Source organism: Trichoderma asperellum, chromosome 4, assembly GCF_020647865.1.
Source record: "Trichoderma asperellum chromosome 4, complete sequence".
Taxonomy (NCBI): Eukaryota; Fungi; Ascomycota; class Sordariomycetes; order Hypocreales; family Hypocreaceae; genus Trichoderma; species Trichoderma asperellum.
In genome coordinates, this window is record NC_089418.1 from 3,045,031 (window position 1) to 3,059,442 (window position 14,412).

At 51.4% G+C, this 14,412-nt stretch overlaps 6 protein-coding genes across 6 annotated transcripts; 3 read left to right on the plus strand and 3 right to left on the minus strand.

Moving 5' to 3' along the window:
- The first annotated feature begins 548 nt into the window (after positions 1-548).
- TrAFT101_007415 (uncharacterized protein) lies at positions 549-3,235 on the plus strand. Its single transcript, XM_024908800.2, has 2 exons — positions 549-1,470; positions 1,544-3,235. Exons 1-2 carry the CDS (start codon positions 1,123-1,125, stop codon positions 2,702-2,704), a joined length of 1,509 nt encoding a protein of 502 aa, XP_024756384.2. The 5' UTR covers positions 549-1,122; the 3' UTR covers positions 2,705-3,235.
- Positions 3,236-3,316: 81 nt separating this feature from the next.
- TrAFT101_007416 (uncharacterized protein) lies at positions 3,317-4,689 on the minus strand (the record flags this gene model as incomplete). The annotated part of the gene is made up of 3 exons (XM_024910220.1): positions 3,317-3,518; positions 3,598-3,997; positions 4,062-4,689. 3 exons carry the CDS (start codon positions 4,687-4,689, stop codon positions 3,317-3,319), a joined length of 1,230 nt encoding a protein of 409 aa, XP_024756383.1.
- A 1,364-nt stretch (positions 4,690-6,053) lies between these two features.
- TrAFT101_007417 (uncharacterized protein) lies at positions 6,054-6,584 on the minus strand (the record flags this gene model as incomplete). Its single annotated transcript, XM_066128038.1, has 1 exon — positions 6,054-6,584. The coding sequence occupies one exon, from the start codon at positions 6,582-6,584 to the stop codon at positions 6,054-6,056; it is 531 nt and encodes a 176-aa protein (XP_065984152.1).
- Positions 6,585-6,853: 269 nt separating this feature from the next.
- Positions 6,854-7,126, minus strand: TrAFT101_007418 (uncharacterized protein; the record flags this gene model as incomplete). The annotated part of the gene is made up of 1 exon (XM_066128039.1): positions 6,854-7,126. One exon carries the CDS (start codon positions 7,124-7,126, stop codon positions 6,854-6,856), a length of 273 nt encoding a protein of 90 aa, XP_065984153.1.
- Positions 7,127-7,943: 817 nt separating this feature from the next.
- TrAFT101_007419 (uncharacterized protein) lies at positions 7,944-11,479 on the plus strand. Its single transcript, XM_024910218.2, has one exon. The coding sequence runs from the start codon at positions 8,056-8,058 to the stop codon at positions 10,408-10,410; it is 2,355 nt and encodes a 784-aa protein (XP_024756381.1). The 5' UTR covers positions 7,944-8,055; the 3' UTR covers positions 10,411-11,479.
- A 1,306-nt stretch (positions 11,480-12,785) lies between these two features.
- On the plus strand, positions 12,786-13,296 carry TrAFT101_007420 (uncharacterized protein; the record flags this gene model as incomplete). Its single annotated transcript, XM_024901159.1, has 2 exons — positions 12,786-12,873; positions 12,962-13,296. The coding sequence occupies 2 exons, from the start codon at positions 12,786-12,788 to the stop codon at positions 13,294-13,296; spliced, it is 423 nt and encodes a 140-aa protein (XP_024756380.1).
- Between the last annotated feature and the right edge of the window lie 1,116 nt (positions 13,297-14,412).

Below are 14,412 nucleotides of genomic sequence, written 5' to 3' on the forward strand. Positions count from 1 at the left end.
AGTCCAACGATCGGATAAAAGCAATAGTAGTGCCACTGCAGCATACAAGTAGATATCGCGTCTTCGACTCCTGCTTTAGGGCTAGCTGCCCACGATCATTTGCACGACCTTCTGGATTACATCTAGCAGCATCTGCAGCCATCGTGTCTCCCAAGGCGTCCCCACTCCCCCGAAAGCGGCGTCATCAAAACGCCCACCAGCACGGCAACGCGGCAAAGATGAAGCTTCTGGACCCCAAAGCAGCGTTTCAGTGACTTTCTGGCTGCCCGGGTAATCAAGCGGCGCAGTGTGCAAAAGGACACTTAGGCAGATGGAAGACCTCCACTGCCGGAGAACATTTGACCGATTTGCCTATAGTCGAAGAACATGTACCGCTAATCTCTTCGTATGTGGCGCTGCAGAGCGCCGAGTAATAAGGAGCCAGGCAGCTTATTACTGGGCAACAGCACTATCAGGGACTACCTATACTTTGGCGTGATTATGGGCTGCGGGAAAGTAGTTGGTACGTCGGCCGCATCATTGGCGACTTACGTATTGGCGTACGTACCTCCGCTTTAAGCTCGAGGCTTAGATGGCAAGGATCAACTGCTGCTGTCACCCAAATTCGGTACTTAGTCCAGGCTACCTAAGCGTTTTGGTCGTGTGCGCGTGCTCCATACTTGGTATAACGGCAGGGTTTCCAATCCAAGAGAAAATCCCCCCCCCGATATTATTACTTCCTGCAGTCTTCCCCTGGTGGAACTCCGACTTCTCCTCCTCCTCAGCTCGACTATCGGCGTCTGCTCTCGCTTCTTTCTTCTTCTCCCCTTTCCTCTGTATTATTGCCACATACAGATCTCCTCTTGCCGCCCATACCATCTCCTTATTTCTCGGCCTCCTGTTTTGCATCTCATCGGTCGGTCGCATTGGGCTCGCGTCGGCTTCTTGTGTATATCCTCTGCGCCGTTGCATTTCTACAACTTCAAGCTTGCTTTGATACGCCGCGGTCGAGCCCGTTGCGCCAGCGCTTCGTCATAGCCTCGTCTTATGTTCGCTCTGTAAAGCCGCCGTCTCCTTTTCGCCTCTACCGCCCACCACCTCCCAGGCTACTCAGCCTCGCCAACCCCGGGAGCTTGCGGCAGCATGAGCGGGTTCATCAAGCCGATGGAATACCAGCTGCCGAGCGACGGGTCGTCGAAATGGAGTCAGCGGGCAAAGGCCTTTCTGGTCGTGTGCTCGCATCGCATGTGGCGGGGCGGCCCGCGGTCCATACTGCAGATCACCGCCGTTGCCTTTGTCCTCCTCATGCTCTTCTTCTTCGTGCCGCTGCAATTTGACGACCACTACCAGCAGATTCTCAATTGGTCTGCGCCCGACTCGGCCGCCTCGAGCGATCTGCGCATCGTGGTTTTTGGCTCGCAGGATTTGCTGGGCAGTGCGCCCGACGCCGAGCATACACAGACGTCGTGGCCGGAGCATCTGTGCAAACAGGTGAGAGCGCTGCCATTACAGCTATTGCCACAAGTTCTCGTTACGTTCGGAATTGCTAACTGATATCCTCCAGCTCAACTGCCGCTCCGTGCTATCATTTGTGCCTCCGATCGATTCTCAGCCCGGCCTGACTTCCAATAGCCTCTATGGCACCGAGATTCGAGCATTGGAGATGGTTAGCGAGCAAGTCAACCTTACAGAAAAGCCTGCTCTCGACAATTTCTACATCCCAAAGCAATATCCCGTACCTACAAAGACCCCCGACCTAGAAGCGCAGGTTCAAAGATTTCTTACCATGGCCCCTCCCAAGCTCCCGCCGCGTGAGACACTGTGGGTTTTCTCGTTTGGTACATGGGAAACATGGAACTTGGCTTCGCTTCCACGTGCCTCGGGCGAAAGGCTTATCGACGAATCGGTTACCAATATCTTTTCTCAAATCGAACTGCTCTATCGAAAATCGCTGAATCCCAAGTCTCCTGCCTTCTCTGATTTCTGGTCCAATGTTACCAAGGCTGAGGTCCAGGCTCTCACTCACCCCGAGCCCGATAAAAAGCCCGACGAGCGCAGAATGGAGAGCTTCCGAGTTGTCATTCCACAGCTCTTCGACATCACTCTCGTCCCAGGCTGGCAGAATCGCCCTATCCCTTCTCAACCGCAGTCGAGAGGCGTTCAGTTGCGCAACGCTGCATATCTCACCAAAAGGTGGAACACTCAAGTCTCTAAGCAGATAGAGCAATGGAGAAAAAAGGCCGACTCCAAGCCCGAGGGAATCGAAGATGAAGGCATTGAAACAGCCGTGGCAGTCCCGACAATGACATCTCTGCTGCGCTACCTCCCGGAGGCACTTCAGCCTAAAGAGGCGGGTGCTACAGAGGGAATTGCTGACGAAGATGTCATCTACGCGCCATACCCACGACGACTGGGGCTGCAATCCACTTTGGTTGCGAATGTCCTGGATGCCATGACGGAAGAAGAAATGCAGCGATCAGGTCTCAAGGACAGCAAGGGTCGAGGCTCCATGCCCGCAGATGGCGCCATGCGGTTCTTTGACGTCTGGACACCTTGTATTGCTGACAACCGAGCCATTACTGGCGTTGACACATCTCACCCTAGCCAGGAATGCGACGTTCCCAATGACCACCTTTTCTACGACGGATTTACTTTCGGAGAGCGAGCCAAAGAAGAATTGGCAAAAAAGACGGCTGAACAGATTAAAGACCAGCTTTTCGTATGATAGAGAAATGGCTATCTGCTTGTTTTCGCGGCTAAATGAAGAGTTCATTCAGTATATACTGGTTACTCTTTTTAAGGCGTGTGGGTTTATGCACGGAGAAGGAATGATATAATACACTTTTGGTTGGGCATGATATACTGCATACAGGTTGGCGAAAGGCGTTTTTTCTTTTTTCTCTTTTTTTTAACTGGATTTTTCAACGTTACACACAAAAACAAAAGGGAACGCATTTAGCCCGGGAATTGTCAGTGCGGGTGTCTGGATTGGTTGTGCCTGGGAATTCTCTGGAATCTTGGATAAGAAATGATGATTCTTTTTTTTGTATAGGAAAATCAAGGAGCAGTCACAGGGTTTATTGCGTATTCGTATATGTGGAATATTTACTTAGATATACGGTAAACCTACAAGATAATACGGAGAACTCAGTACTAGTTTGTGAGACTGAGATATGTCTCTCTGTCTCGGTACAGCCATGAAAGGAATATTAACCATCTCAAATCGTACATACATATCTAAAAAATAATGGAAACCAATCGCTCCTATGAATGGGGGGGGGGGGGGGGGAGAGAGAAAATAAAATAAAATATCCAAAATAACCAAATGTTTAATCCATCATGAATTTCTCTTGACCGCAGCCTTGACAAGATCCAGGCACTCGTCAGGGTTCTCGAAGACGTGCCAGGCCTCTCGGGGGATGCCCGTAAACGCCTTTTCGAATCTCTGCGGCTCGTTCTTTTCCGCGAGTCCAACGGCGGAGGAATTGGTGTCCTTGCGGATGAAGATCATCCTGATCCAGCCGGGGAACGTTCGGTAACTGTCGAAAAATTTAAGATTAGCGTCCAAGGCTTTACTCATTACTTCAGGTATTGGGGGGGGAGGGAGTATTGTCTTACATCTCGCCGTAGGCCTCGGGATCTGATTGCGTAGAATCCCCAAATACGATTAATTTCCTCTTCGGAAGCCATGAATTGATCTTCTTCATGCGATCAACCTTGTACTCCTCCGTGCCCACCGTCAGAGAAGAGAGAAGTCCAGACACGGTCTTCCAGCTAGAGTCTCGGAGGATAAAGGTTCCTTGTGGGTAGTAGGTGTCTCGGAAGCCTTTTAGGAAAGGATACAGGTTGTAGGGCGATGCGGAGAGGTAGAACCACGGCGTGTCATGTGGGAGGAAAGATTTGATGCCTGCGTAGAGCTCGGGCATTCCTGGGACTGGAGATGGAGAGTTGATGAATGTTTCTTTGAGAATGCTGACGGGGTCGCTAGTGGTTGTGATTTTGATTGTGTCATCAATATCTGGCGATTGAGATTAGTGTCATAAAATACTAGGGAAAGCACGAATTTGTCAGTCTAGACATACCAGAGATGATTCCCCAACCTTCAGGCAGCGCAAAATGAGTCTGCATGGTCAAAACACCTTCAACGCCTTCGACATCAAGTGTAGTTTTCCTGGTGGTAAAAGACCCCTTGCTCTGATGCAAAAGTTTACAGACATTCTTTGCGATGCCATTAAAGCCGCTTGGCCCCAGCTTCAATGACAAATCTCCCTGAGCCACGGTAGTCGTCCTCGCAGTCCGAATATCCCACAAAAACGGCATCAGCCTCTGTTCAATAGTCCTGCGCTCCTCGGCGTCGTCCGCTAGGCCGACAACACCAGCAATGCCGGCAACGACATCGGCAACCCTGCATTTTGCCTCGTTCTCGAACACGGCCATGATAAACTCTGCCTGCCATTCCTCATTCTCAGCCTCTTTGAAGGCAGTGTTGTCGAACAGCCAGACGATGTCGCCCTTGACGATTGCCTTGGCAAAGGGGTTCCAGGAGCTTATTCCATTGAGGATGCCACTGATGGAGAGTTGGTGTGAAGCGGAACCTTCTGGGTCGACGAGCTGGTTCTCGACCTTGTCAAAGTTTCTGTGCTGTCTGGTTCGGACCTGCATGTCTTTGGCGACCTCGGAGGGCACAAAGTCCAATTTTTGGTTGTCCATCTTGAAAGGGCGGGGGCGCAGTTTGCGAATAGCGTTTACTTATATAAAAATGACTTAAAAAAAGATGGTTGCCTGTCTAGGCGAGGCTTCCAAACAATTTGGTACCGTGTACTATATTCGGATCTCGTTGAAGTAAGGCTGTAGGTGTCAGCAGGTACAGGTACGAAGAGGCCTCGTGCACAGCCCACGATACTGTCAGATGCAGAAGAAGGAAAGAAAAAGAGGTGGCACAAGATTCGATGACATGAAAGAAGGGGAGGCAAAGTATAAATATACCAAGCGAGGAAAAAAGCTGCTATCTTGGTGTTGCGTGGGTGTTATCTATTTATTATGATGACCAAGATCCTTGAGGGGCGATTATTTAAATAGAAACGGCGTCGATGCAACTACGGCTAACAAGGCAATGAGACGCAGGGAATGGCCAATAGGAGCATAACCCGTAGCGAGCAAAATCCAATCCAGATGCGATTTGGAAACGCCGTAGCTCGCAGGATGGAGTGAGATGAGACGCAAGGGGGATGAATTTCCAAAACTTTCGCAGCACTCAAGCAGATTCTGGGGAGGGGAGGCTCCGTTTTGCAGTCGATAGTCCGAAGCAGCCCCTGCTTAGGGGCCTATCGCCAGATTCTTATGACCTAAACGGAGAGGCTATGGTGGGCGGCGGGGTAGCTGAGCGCTGCGGATGGGATTCGGATCGTCCATCCAACACGATGCTTCTCCGCAGTTGTGCTTGTGCAGAGCCAGACCCAGCGAAAGGGCGATCCCGCATTGCGACATGTTGAGTCGTGGGTGTGTGGCGAGAGCATCATTGGTGCGTAATGCCATGCACGACGGCCGCTGAAGAGTGCCTTGCATAAGCCCTTCCCGTGCTGCTTCGACTTCGTCCCGTGCCGCCTATCGCGACGGTCAGCTGGCCTCGCTCGCGCCTCCATGGCAGCGTCGAGAAGCTGAGTGTGGAGGTGGAGGCTGCTGGTTCCATGTTCATATTAGCCTTCATCCCATCAGCAGGTTCCCGGCAACTCGGCTGCCTCAGCAGGGCAGATCCCCAGGACTGACTGAGTGTCTCAACATAAGGTTAGGTAGGCGGTGGATGCATGCCATCCGGATGATCCCCTGCGTCAACACTTGCACCGTCTGAGATTTGTTTGTTGTACATGTTGTTACGATTTTTTTTTTCCCTCAGGAAAAATTCAACTTTTTGTCCCAATATTACGTACTCCCAAGTTTCTTTCATTTCAACCAGATGCCATGCCCTTAAATTTGTTTTCCGCTCAGCGATGCCTTAATAGCCTGAATTTGTTAATTTGTTCCAAAACCGACGACTTGCTAGTGCCGCCCTTTGCTGACCTCCTCTCCACACTCGTCTAATACACAAACGCCTCGGCAATATCCTCTTCAAAGCGGCTATCAATAGCCTGGAGTTGCTCAAAGGAAAGCTCATTCATCGGGATGCTAGTCTCTTCGGACTTGGCAACGTATCGACTAGAGATGTGGTGCGTCTCTCGGAAGGGAACTCCCTTGCGGACAAGATAATCGGCAACGTCTGTTACAAGCATGGGGGAATCTAAAGTAGCCTTCATCTTCGCAGCGAAAGGTGGACAGGACACCATTTGCATTCTGGATGCCGTCAGATACCGCATTGACGTGGTCGGCCATCGGCTCAATGCTCTGTTGCAAGTCCTTGTTGTAAATGCTGGGGAGACCCTTTTATCATCAGGCCCGCCATGTGACCAAAGGCACAACCACTTTCCTCGTATTAGCTCACGAATGTCAGGGTTTTGGGGCTTCAGGGAGCTTTCGGTAGAGTAAGCTTCCGAGAGACGGACGAATCCAAACTCAGCAGCAGAGTAGATGATTAGGTCCTCGGCCCAGCGAGAAATGTGCTGCATGAACATGGCACCCACTGAAGAGAGTCCAACACAAAGTCACGGTCAGAGACACCAGCCATGAAATTCTAAATTAGACCGTCAAGGCCAAGCTCTGTGGTAATTATATCACGGTCGATTCCGAAGGGGTTGCCAGTAAGAGCGCCACAGCCTAGGTGATTTCGGTTGATGCGTTCGATGACCTCCCCAAGCCTCTCCAAATCGCTAGCAAAAGCGAATCCAAATGGCAGGATCCAATGGCTCCATCGGATGGGCTGAACGCGCTGAAGGTGGGTATGTCAAAGCATGACGCAATCAATTTCCTGCTCAGCACGGGCTGCAATGACGTTGAGGAAGCTAACCTGGTGCTCCTCAATCTTTCGAAGCTCATCGCAGAGCCACATGCGCATATCACGTACAACCTGCTCACTGTGGCCGCGGTTTGTGTGAAGCTTGCCAGCAATGCTCTTTCTTGACCTCGCGGAGGCCTTGCTTAAGCTTCTTAAACTCTTCTTGTGTGACGATGCCAGCCTTGGCATTTGACCGGGCAAAAGCGATGCTTCCCGCGACATCTTGCTTATAGAGAATTCGGTCAAAGTGGATGCTTTCGCTCTTCTTGACTATCAAGGGGTCGAGGTTGCCTATATTGCATCATGGTAGGCTAGCATAAGAACACACAACATTTGCGGATTGAATTGGTTGCTTTATTGGTAGAGAGAGATTAATATTGAATGTGGTAAGAATTGTAAGATAATTATACGGTGAATCGGCCAGCCTCCCCCCAGCATTGCGCCGCTTGGTTTTGAATCTCAGGTCATTTGTCTTTTGAGTGAGGCTGAATCGACTCAATGGAGGTACATGCGAAGAGAGAGGTGGTATCTACACGGTATGGTGCAAGAACAAGATGAAGCTTGAGACGCAACAAACTTGGTTTAACTTCCAATTGCACTCGTTGATTCGGATTCTTGTTGTGGGGCCTAGACTATTAAGAGTGACTGACTGAATTGCCTCCGATCGGCCATGGAGGGGCAGTGTTGTTGTTGGCAGGACCCCGCGAAAAAAAAAAAAAATCTCTGAGCTGATAAGTGGTTGTTGCTGCTGGGTGGATTTGGTGAGACATGTCAAGCATGTACCGATCCCGTCACTTTACGAGGCGCCCCCCAGGAAATCGGCGCTGCTGGTACTTGGAGTGATAGTTGCCGACAATCCGTTATCGTAGCGCGCTGATCAAGTGCCCCGCCTCCACCCCACCTCGACATGCAGTCCAGAGAAAAATAATTAGCTGCTCGACACAATCGACGGCCCTCATTGGCTGCGACTAAGAGAGAGATAAAATAGCAGGCATTTGAGCTCGAAATTTTTTTTCTTCTCTCGGGTGGCTTCTGACATTGGCCCCTCCAAGTGCTGGACGGACCTCTGTTCGCATCCTCAACATCGAAAATAAGATATCTTGACTTGGGTGTCTTTGGAGGAACTCTGTCAGAGTTCGTCGCTTCCAACAATGGCCGACCTTCGAATCCTCCTCATCGGAAACGGTGGCCGTGAGCATGCTCTGGCTTGGAAATTGAGCCAGTCTCCACGAGTCGAGGCCATCTTTGCGGTCCCTGGCAACGGCGGCACTGCAACCTGCCCCAAGGTCACCAACGTCTCCTCTGTTTCTGCCGAGGACTTCCCTGGCCTCGTCCAGTTCGCCCAGTCCAATGGCGTCAATCTCGCCGTCCCTGGCCCCGAGGCCCCCCTCGTGGACGGTGTTGAGGGCTTCTTTCGCAACGCCGGCATCCCTTGCTTCGGACCCTCCAAGGAGGCTGCTCGTCTCGAGGGCAGCAAGACCTACTCCAAGGACTTCATGAAGAAATACAACATCCCTACCGCTGCCTACGAGAACTTTTCCGACTATAACCAAGCGATTGCCTATGTTGACAGCATCAACCACGACGTCGTCATCAAGGCCACCGGTCTGGCTGCTGGCAAGGGCGTTATTATCCCACAGACCAAGCAAGAAGCCAAGGATGCGCTGAAGGAAATCATGGTGGACAAGGCTTTTGGTGATGCTGGAGACGAAGTTGTCATTGAGGAGTTCCTTCAGGGTGATGAGCTCAGCGTCCTCACTTTCTGCGACGGCTACTCAATCAAATCCCTTCCTCTGGCTCAAGACCACAAGAGGATATTCGATGGTGACCAGGGCCCAAACACTGGCGGCATGGGCTGTTACGCGCCTACAAACATTGCTACTGCAGAGTTGGTTCAGCAGGTCGATCGAGACATCCTGGTGCCTACCATCACCGGAATGAGACAGGAGAAGCAGCCCTTCCGCGGCGTGCTCTTCACTGGTCTCATGATTACCCCCGCCGGCCCGAAGGTGCTCGAGTATAACGTGCGATTTGGTGACCCCGAAACCCAGACCGTACTGCCTCTGCTCTCCGCCGACACCGATTTGGCCGAGATCATGCTGGCCTGCACAGGCGGCTATCTTGACAACGTCCACATCACCATTGATAACAAGTTCAGTGCCACAGTCGTGCTTGCTGCTGGCGGTTATCCTGGCTCTTACTCCAAGGGCACTCCCATGACCGTCCAGACTCCTCCTGCGGGAAGCACCATCTTCCACGCCGGCACAAAGCTTGACGGAAACCAGCTCAAGACATCTGGTGGTCGCGTGATTGCCATCAACTCTGTTGGAGAATCGCTCAGAGCCGCTGTTGATGCCTCGTATGCTGCTCTTGCGTCCAACGTCATTGACTTTGAGGGCAAATTTTTCCGCAAGGATATTGCCCACCGTGCTTTCAGAGACACAAGCAAGGTTTCCATGACATATGCTCAGGCTGGCGTGGATATCCAGGCCGGCAATGACTTTGTGGAAAAGATCAAGAAGGCTGTTGCTAGCACCAAGAGAGCCGGAGCTAGCGCTGAGATTGGTGGCTTCGGAGGCGAAGTCGATCTGTCGCAGTGCGGATATCCGAATGCACCAATCTTGGTTGGTGCCATTGACGGTGTTGGAACCAAGCTGATGATTGCGCAAGCAATGAAGAAGCATGACACCGTGGGTATCGATCTCGTTGCCATGAACGTCAACGACCTGGTTGTACAGGGTGCTACCCCCTTGATGTTCCTCGACTACTACGGCTGCAGCAAGCTGGACCTTGCTTCCGCTGCTGACTTTGTGGAGGGCGTCGCCAACGGCTGTATCCAGGCCGGCTGTGCTTTGGTAGGCGGTGAGACCGCCGAAATGCCCGGCATGTACAAGGATGAGGACTATGACGCGGCTGGCTGCGCGGTGGGCGCTGTCACTGCCGGCGGCATGCTTCCCCGGAAGGATGCCATGGCCGAGGGTGACATCCTTTTGGGTCTTGGATCCAACGGTGTTCACTCCAACGGCTTCTCCCTCGTGCGAAGAATTGTGCAGGCCGCTGGCTTGGACTACTCTTCCCCTGCTCCCTGGGACTCTTCCAAGACCGTTGGAGAGTCCCTCTTGACACCTACCAAGATCTACGTCAAGAGTCTGTTGCCCGTTCTCGGCCAGATCAAGGGTCTCGCTCACATCACCGGAGGTGGACTGCTCGAGAACGTGCCTCGCATGCTCCCCGACTCATTGGCGGCGGAGATTGCATATGGCACTTGGGAAATGCCTCCAGTCTTCCAGTGGCTCAAGGCAGCTGGCAATGTGGCCCCCACCGAGATGTGCCGAACATTCAACTCTGGTATCGGTATGGTGGTGGCCATCGAGGCGAGTCAGGTTGAGGCTGTGGTGTCGGCTCTGCGCAGTGGTGACGAGCGGGTGTACACAATTGGTAAACTGGTTCGTAGACAAGATGGCCAGGCGGGATGTGTTGTCCAAAATCTTGAATCGTGGGTATAGAAGAGTTGAAACCGGGGCAATTTTTTTGCGGGGAAGATGCATGATTCACCATCATGGTTCACCATCGACCAAAGACACAGAAACGGATTAAAAGCATATAAAATACCAGGATAAGTGGCACAGCGAGAGTGTATTACAAAACGGATGGGACAGGAGGGCAGGGCGGAACTATGATGTTTAATTTCCCCACGCTATATTTTGCTGTCAATTGATTTACAAAGACTATAAAATATTATACGCAGCATAGATTATGCCTTGATAACTCGCACCCGTCAATCATATGAATCAGAAACGTCTGAGCGTTGACATTCTCGGGTTGTGGTTATAGCTCTAGTGTATGGCGCACACGTGTGTCACTCACTATTCACATTCACGGCGCAATAAACGGCGCAATAAACGGCGCAATAAAATTAGAGGCAGAAAGGGCCTAGCTGTTGCGCGCAAATCCCGGGAGCGGCCGGCTATCGGTGATTCGCCCAGCTAAGCAGCAAGATTCTTATGAAGCAACCATGAGCTGGGCAACAAAGCAACTCTTTGGCATTAACGTTGACGTTGAGACGGGCATTAGTAAAAAAGGATATAATTACTGTAGTGGCGCATAACGATACCGGCGCACCCGCGGAATCGGCAGACCAAGACAAAACGACAAACTTGTGACGGCAGGGACCGCTATTCGTGGCGTGAATTCTAGAAGGATAAAGTTTCTTTACTCTCTCGATTCAATAAGCACATGCTATACGAAAGGGGGAAATTGGTTGAGCGGTTCTCGGTGGTCTGGCTGCCGGTTTGGCGATTAGTCAAGATGGCCAGATTGGGCAACCGACTGCGAACATGGCATTGCGACGACAAAGCACATGTCATTTTTGCCGCCTCCGTCATATCTGTAAGCGCCCATTGCTGTACTACCTACCTAGTGCATGTCATTCCTCGATGTTACCAAGAAGAGTAACAACTTGGAAGTTGAGCCATATCAAGTCGTCTCATCCTCTCTGGTGGTATTGCGTAGACATCTAGCCACACATAGGTATGTAGGTACTTGTAAGCGCCAGATCGAGGGAATCATCTCGAGCCACATGAAGATTAAAAATTAAAATATATATATATATATTATTATTAAGATAATACCGCGGGGTTTCACATTCAGCAGCCGATAGGCCAGGGCTGACGGCTATTCGCACTGCGACATGCGGAGGTGGGGAAGCCCGTCTCGTTTCGAGCATGCATGCATGCATGTGTGCATGGCGACAGACCAGGATCAGATTCCGATAACAAGACTCCGAACTATGGGGGAACGCCGAGATGATCGTGATTGAGGCGATTGCGTGGCCAGAACCTCGACACAAAGACTAGGTATATCCCACCAGCAAAGCTTGAAATGGATCGGTAGATGAGGACCGTATGATTCAAGTACCTCTATATATAATAAACGCAAGTTGAGTACAAAATAGTGCCATCTTAGACTACTTGGCTAGTAAGTCGAGCTGGTGGTTGAAGCTCCGATTCTCTCCGTTGGACCCTCCCGTATGTCCGCTTCCAAGTTCCATCCATCGCCTAATTCTGGAGTGGCGTATACTCGATCCTCTGCGGTGCTGAGATGTGGGAGACACGCGCCCTATTTACAGTAGTAATGCAAGTAGGATCCAATGCCCAGTCTGTAAGATGACACCGCAAAAGTTTCCAGATCATGCCCTCGGCTCATGGGAAAACATGGGGAAGAGGAGGATTCGGGGCCTACGCCAGCCATTCTGCCACTGGCTCCCGCCGATCAGGAGATGCGTGGCACGATTCTTACCCGGCGCCTGGAGAGATAAGACGGGACAACGGTGTGAGTGGACTCTCTTGGCCGCAGTTTGCTGCCTCAACTGCGCAATGGACAGCGCGAGACGCTGGCTTGTGAGGCCGCGGTGGGTTCTCCGAGATCCCGAATTCGGACGTGGACGCGCTAAAGGCTCCCGGACTGGCAGCCTAACGCCTGAAGCCCTTGACAAGCGGGCTTTCCCAAAAGAGCTATGAGGTGGGATAGCGTTCATTACGCACCTTTTTTAATAATTTTTATTTTTTTCCTCGCGACCAGCTAGGAAAAGCCCCCGTCCGAGCCTCCGGCCGTTGTTTTATTAATTCGAGAGAACCTCCACTTTCGCGCCGCGCGAATCTCGACATCGCTTGCTTTCGAATTGACATCCTCCAGCTCCTCTTATAGCCCTTTGCCCGCTGCCTGCTGGACATTGAACCTCAATCCCCCATATATCCATCCTTCAAGTCTTGTGTGAACAGAGTCTACTCCGACGACAACCCCGCTATCGTGCCCTCGGCTTTTGTCTACTCTACTCAACTCAACTCCTCTCTCAGCACATAATCTACTCATACAATCAACAATGTATGCCACAAGAGTTCTCCGACAGGCTGCGGTCCACGCCGAGCGCACGCCTCTGATTCGATTCCTCGGACCCCGAACCATCCCTTGTAAGCACATGCAGTCTCATCCTCCCATCTCCCATGTGAATGAATGGTGAGGGGCATCGCGTACTGACACGACTTTTTTTTCCCTCAGCTTCAATCGACCACACCCCCCAGCCTCACCCCGCCTCTCCCTCAGGAAAGCTTCCCGAGGGCTTCACAGCTTACTACGGCCGCGGTGATGCTGCTTCCACCCACACCTCCTTCGGTGCCTACCGTGACCACGCCCAGCAGCACGGTCCCCTCCAGAAGACCATTGGCACTGATGCTGGCATTGGTGGCTCCTCGGGCTACAAGCTGGGCTCAATCCTTCCCCCACAGGGCGTTGCTTTTGACGTCTCCGAGCTCCCTGCCCGCTTCCGCCGCCAGCCTCTCGACCTGAGCGAAATTGAGGCCATCGAGTCCGGCGGCGCCGCCATCCTTGGTTAAATGAGCTTGTGTGGCAGATAGTGGATGAGAAAAGATGGGAGTCCCAAACGTATGATGTGATGGGACGAGAGGAGAAAAAACTTTCTACATTGTTTTAATAACGACTTCTACGACAAAACGGCGTACCTCGGCGCTGACGCATGATCAGAAAGCGAGGTCTTGTGTACGATGATACTGAACATTGGGGGGAATAGGTGTGTTGGCACGAGGACCAGAGGAAATGTCTGCTACTTTGAGGATGTCATCAAAGATCAGAATGAGACGGCGAGGAGGTTGCTGCTTCACGCGTGGTGGCTGTTGGGCTCGGCATGCGCTACAACTTATGTAGCGGACTGTTTCTTTTTCATTTCACCTGAGAGGGCTTCGCGATTCTACAGCGAGGGGGGTTTTCACGCCTAGTGGATGCGACTGGTATCGCATCAGGCGCCTCTCCCTGGTTTCTCAGCCAAAAGTCTCGAAATATCACCTTTTATCCCTCAACGAGACGGTCGTCATAAAAAGCTGCTTCAATAGAGAGGTGGGCTAGTGCCACAAGGCACAAAAAGTTTGGCCTAGTATTTATGCAAAAAGCCCCTTGATAAAATTTGAAAAATATCTTTTTAAACACGCTGAATGCTCCTTTCAACTCTGTTAACATCTGACATTGTATGTGTATCTGCGCACGCGCGTGAATAATGCTTATTGAGAGATATTACGTACTACTATCTATCACAAACGACTAATTAGACCGGCCGCTGTTAACGCCTGGGCAGCAAATGTGGGACGTGATACTATTACAGCCATTTCTCTGCCTAGCTGTATTTAGTATATGAACGAGAAGCCAGAGTCGGGCTTTCTATTTTAGGAGGAGTCCGGAGTGCATGCATATATATACGCCATGTATACGGAGTATTGGCTGAACACATCACATATACATAGGAGCGATATATCGTGAAAGTCCAATTAAACAAAATGATTGGGCCCGGGGCTGCAGTCTGGGGTGCATACAGTGCATGATAAGCCCCAGTACTGTCCTAGAGCTTATCATATCCATATGTTTCTACAGTGCCCAGCGCACTAAGCTGTCTTAGTGCTGTGCTCTGCTCTTTATCGGCCGCCCCACCTCACGATAATGAC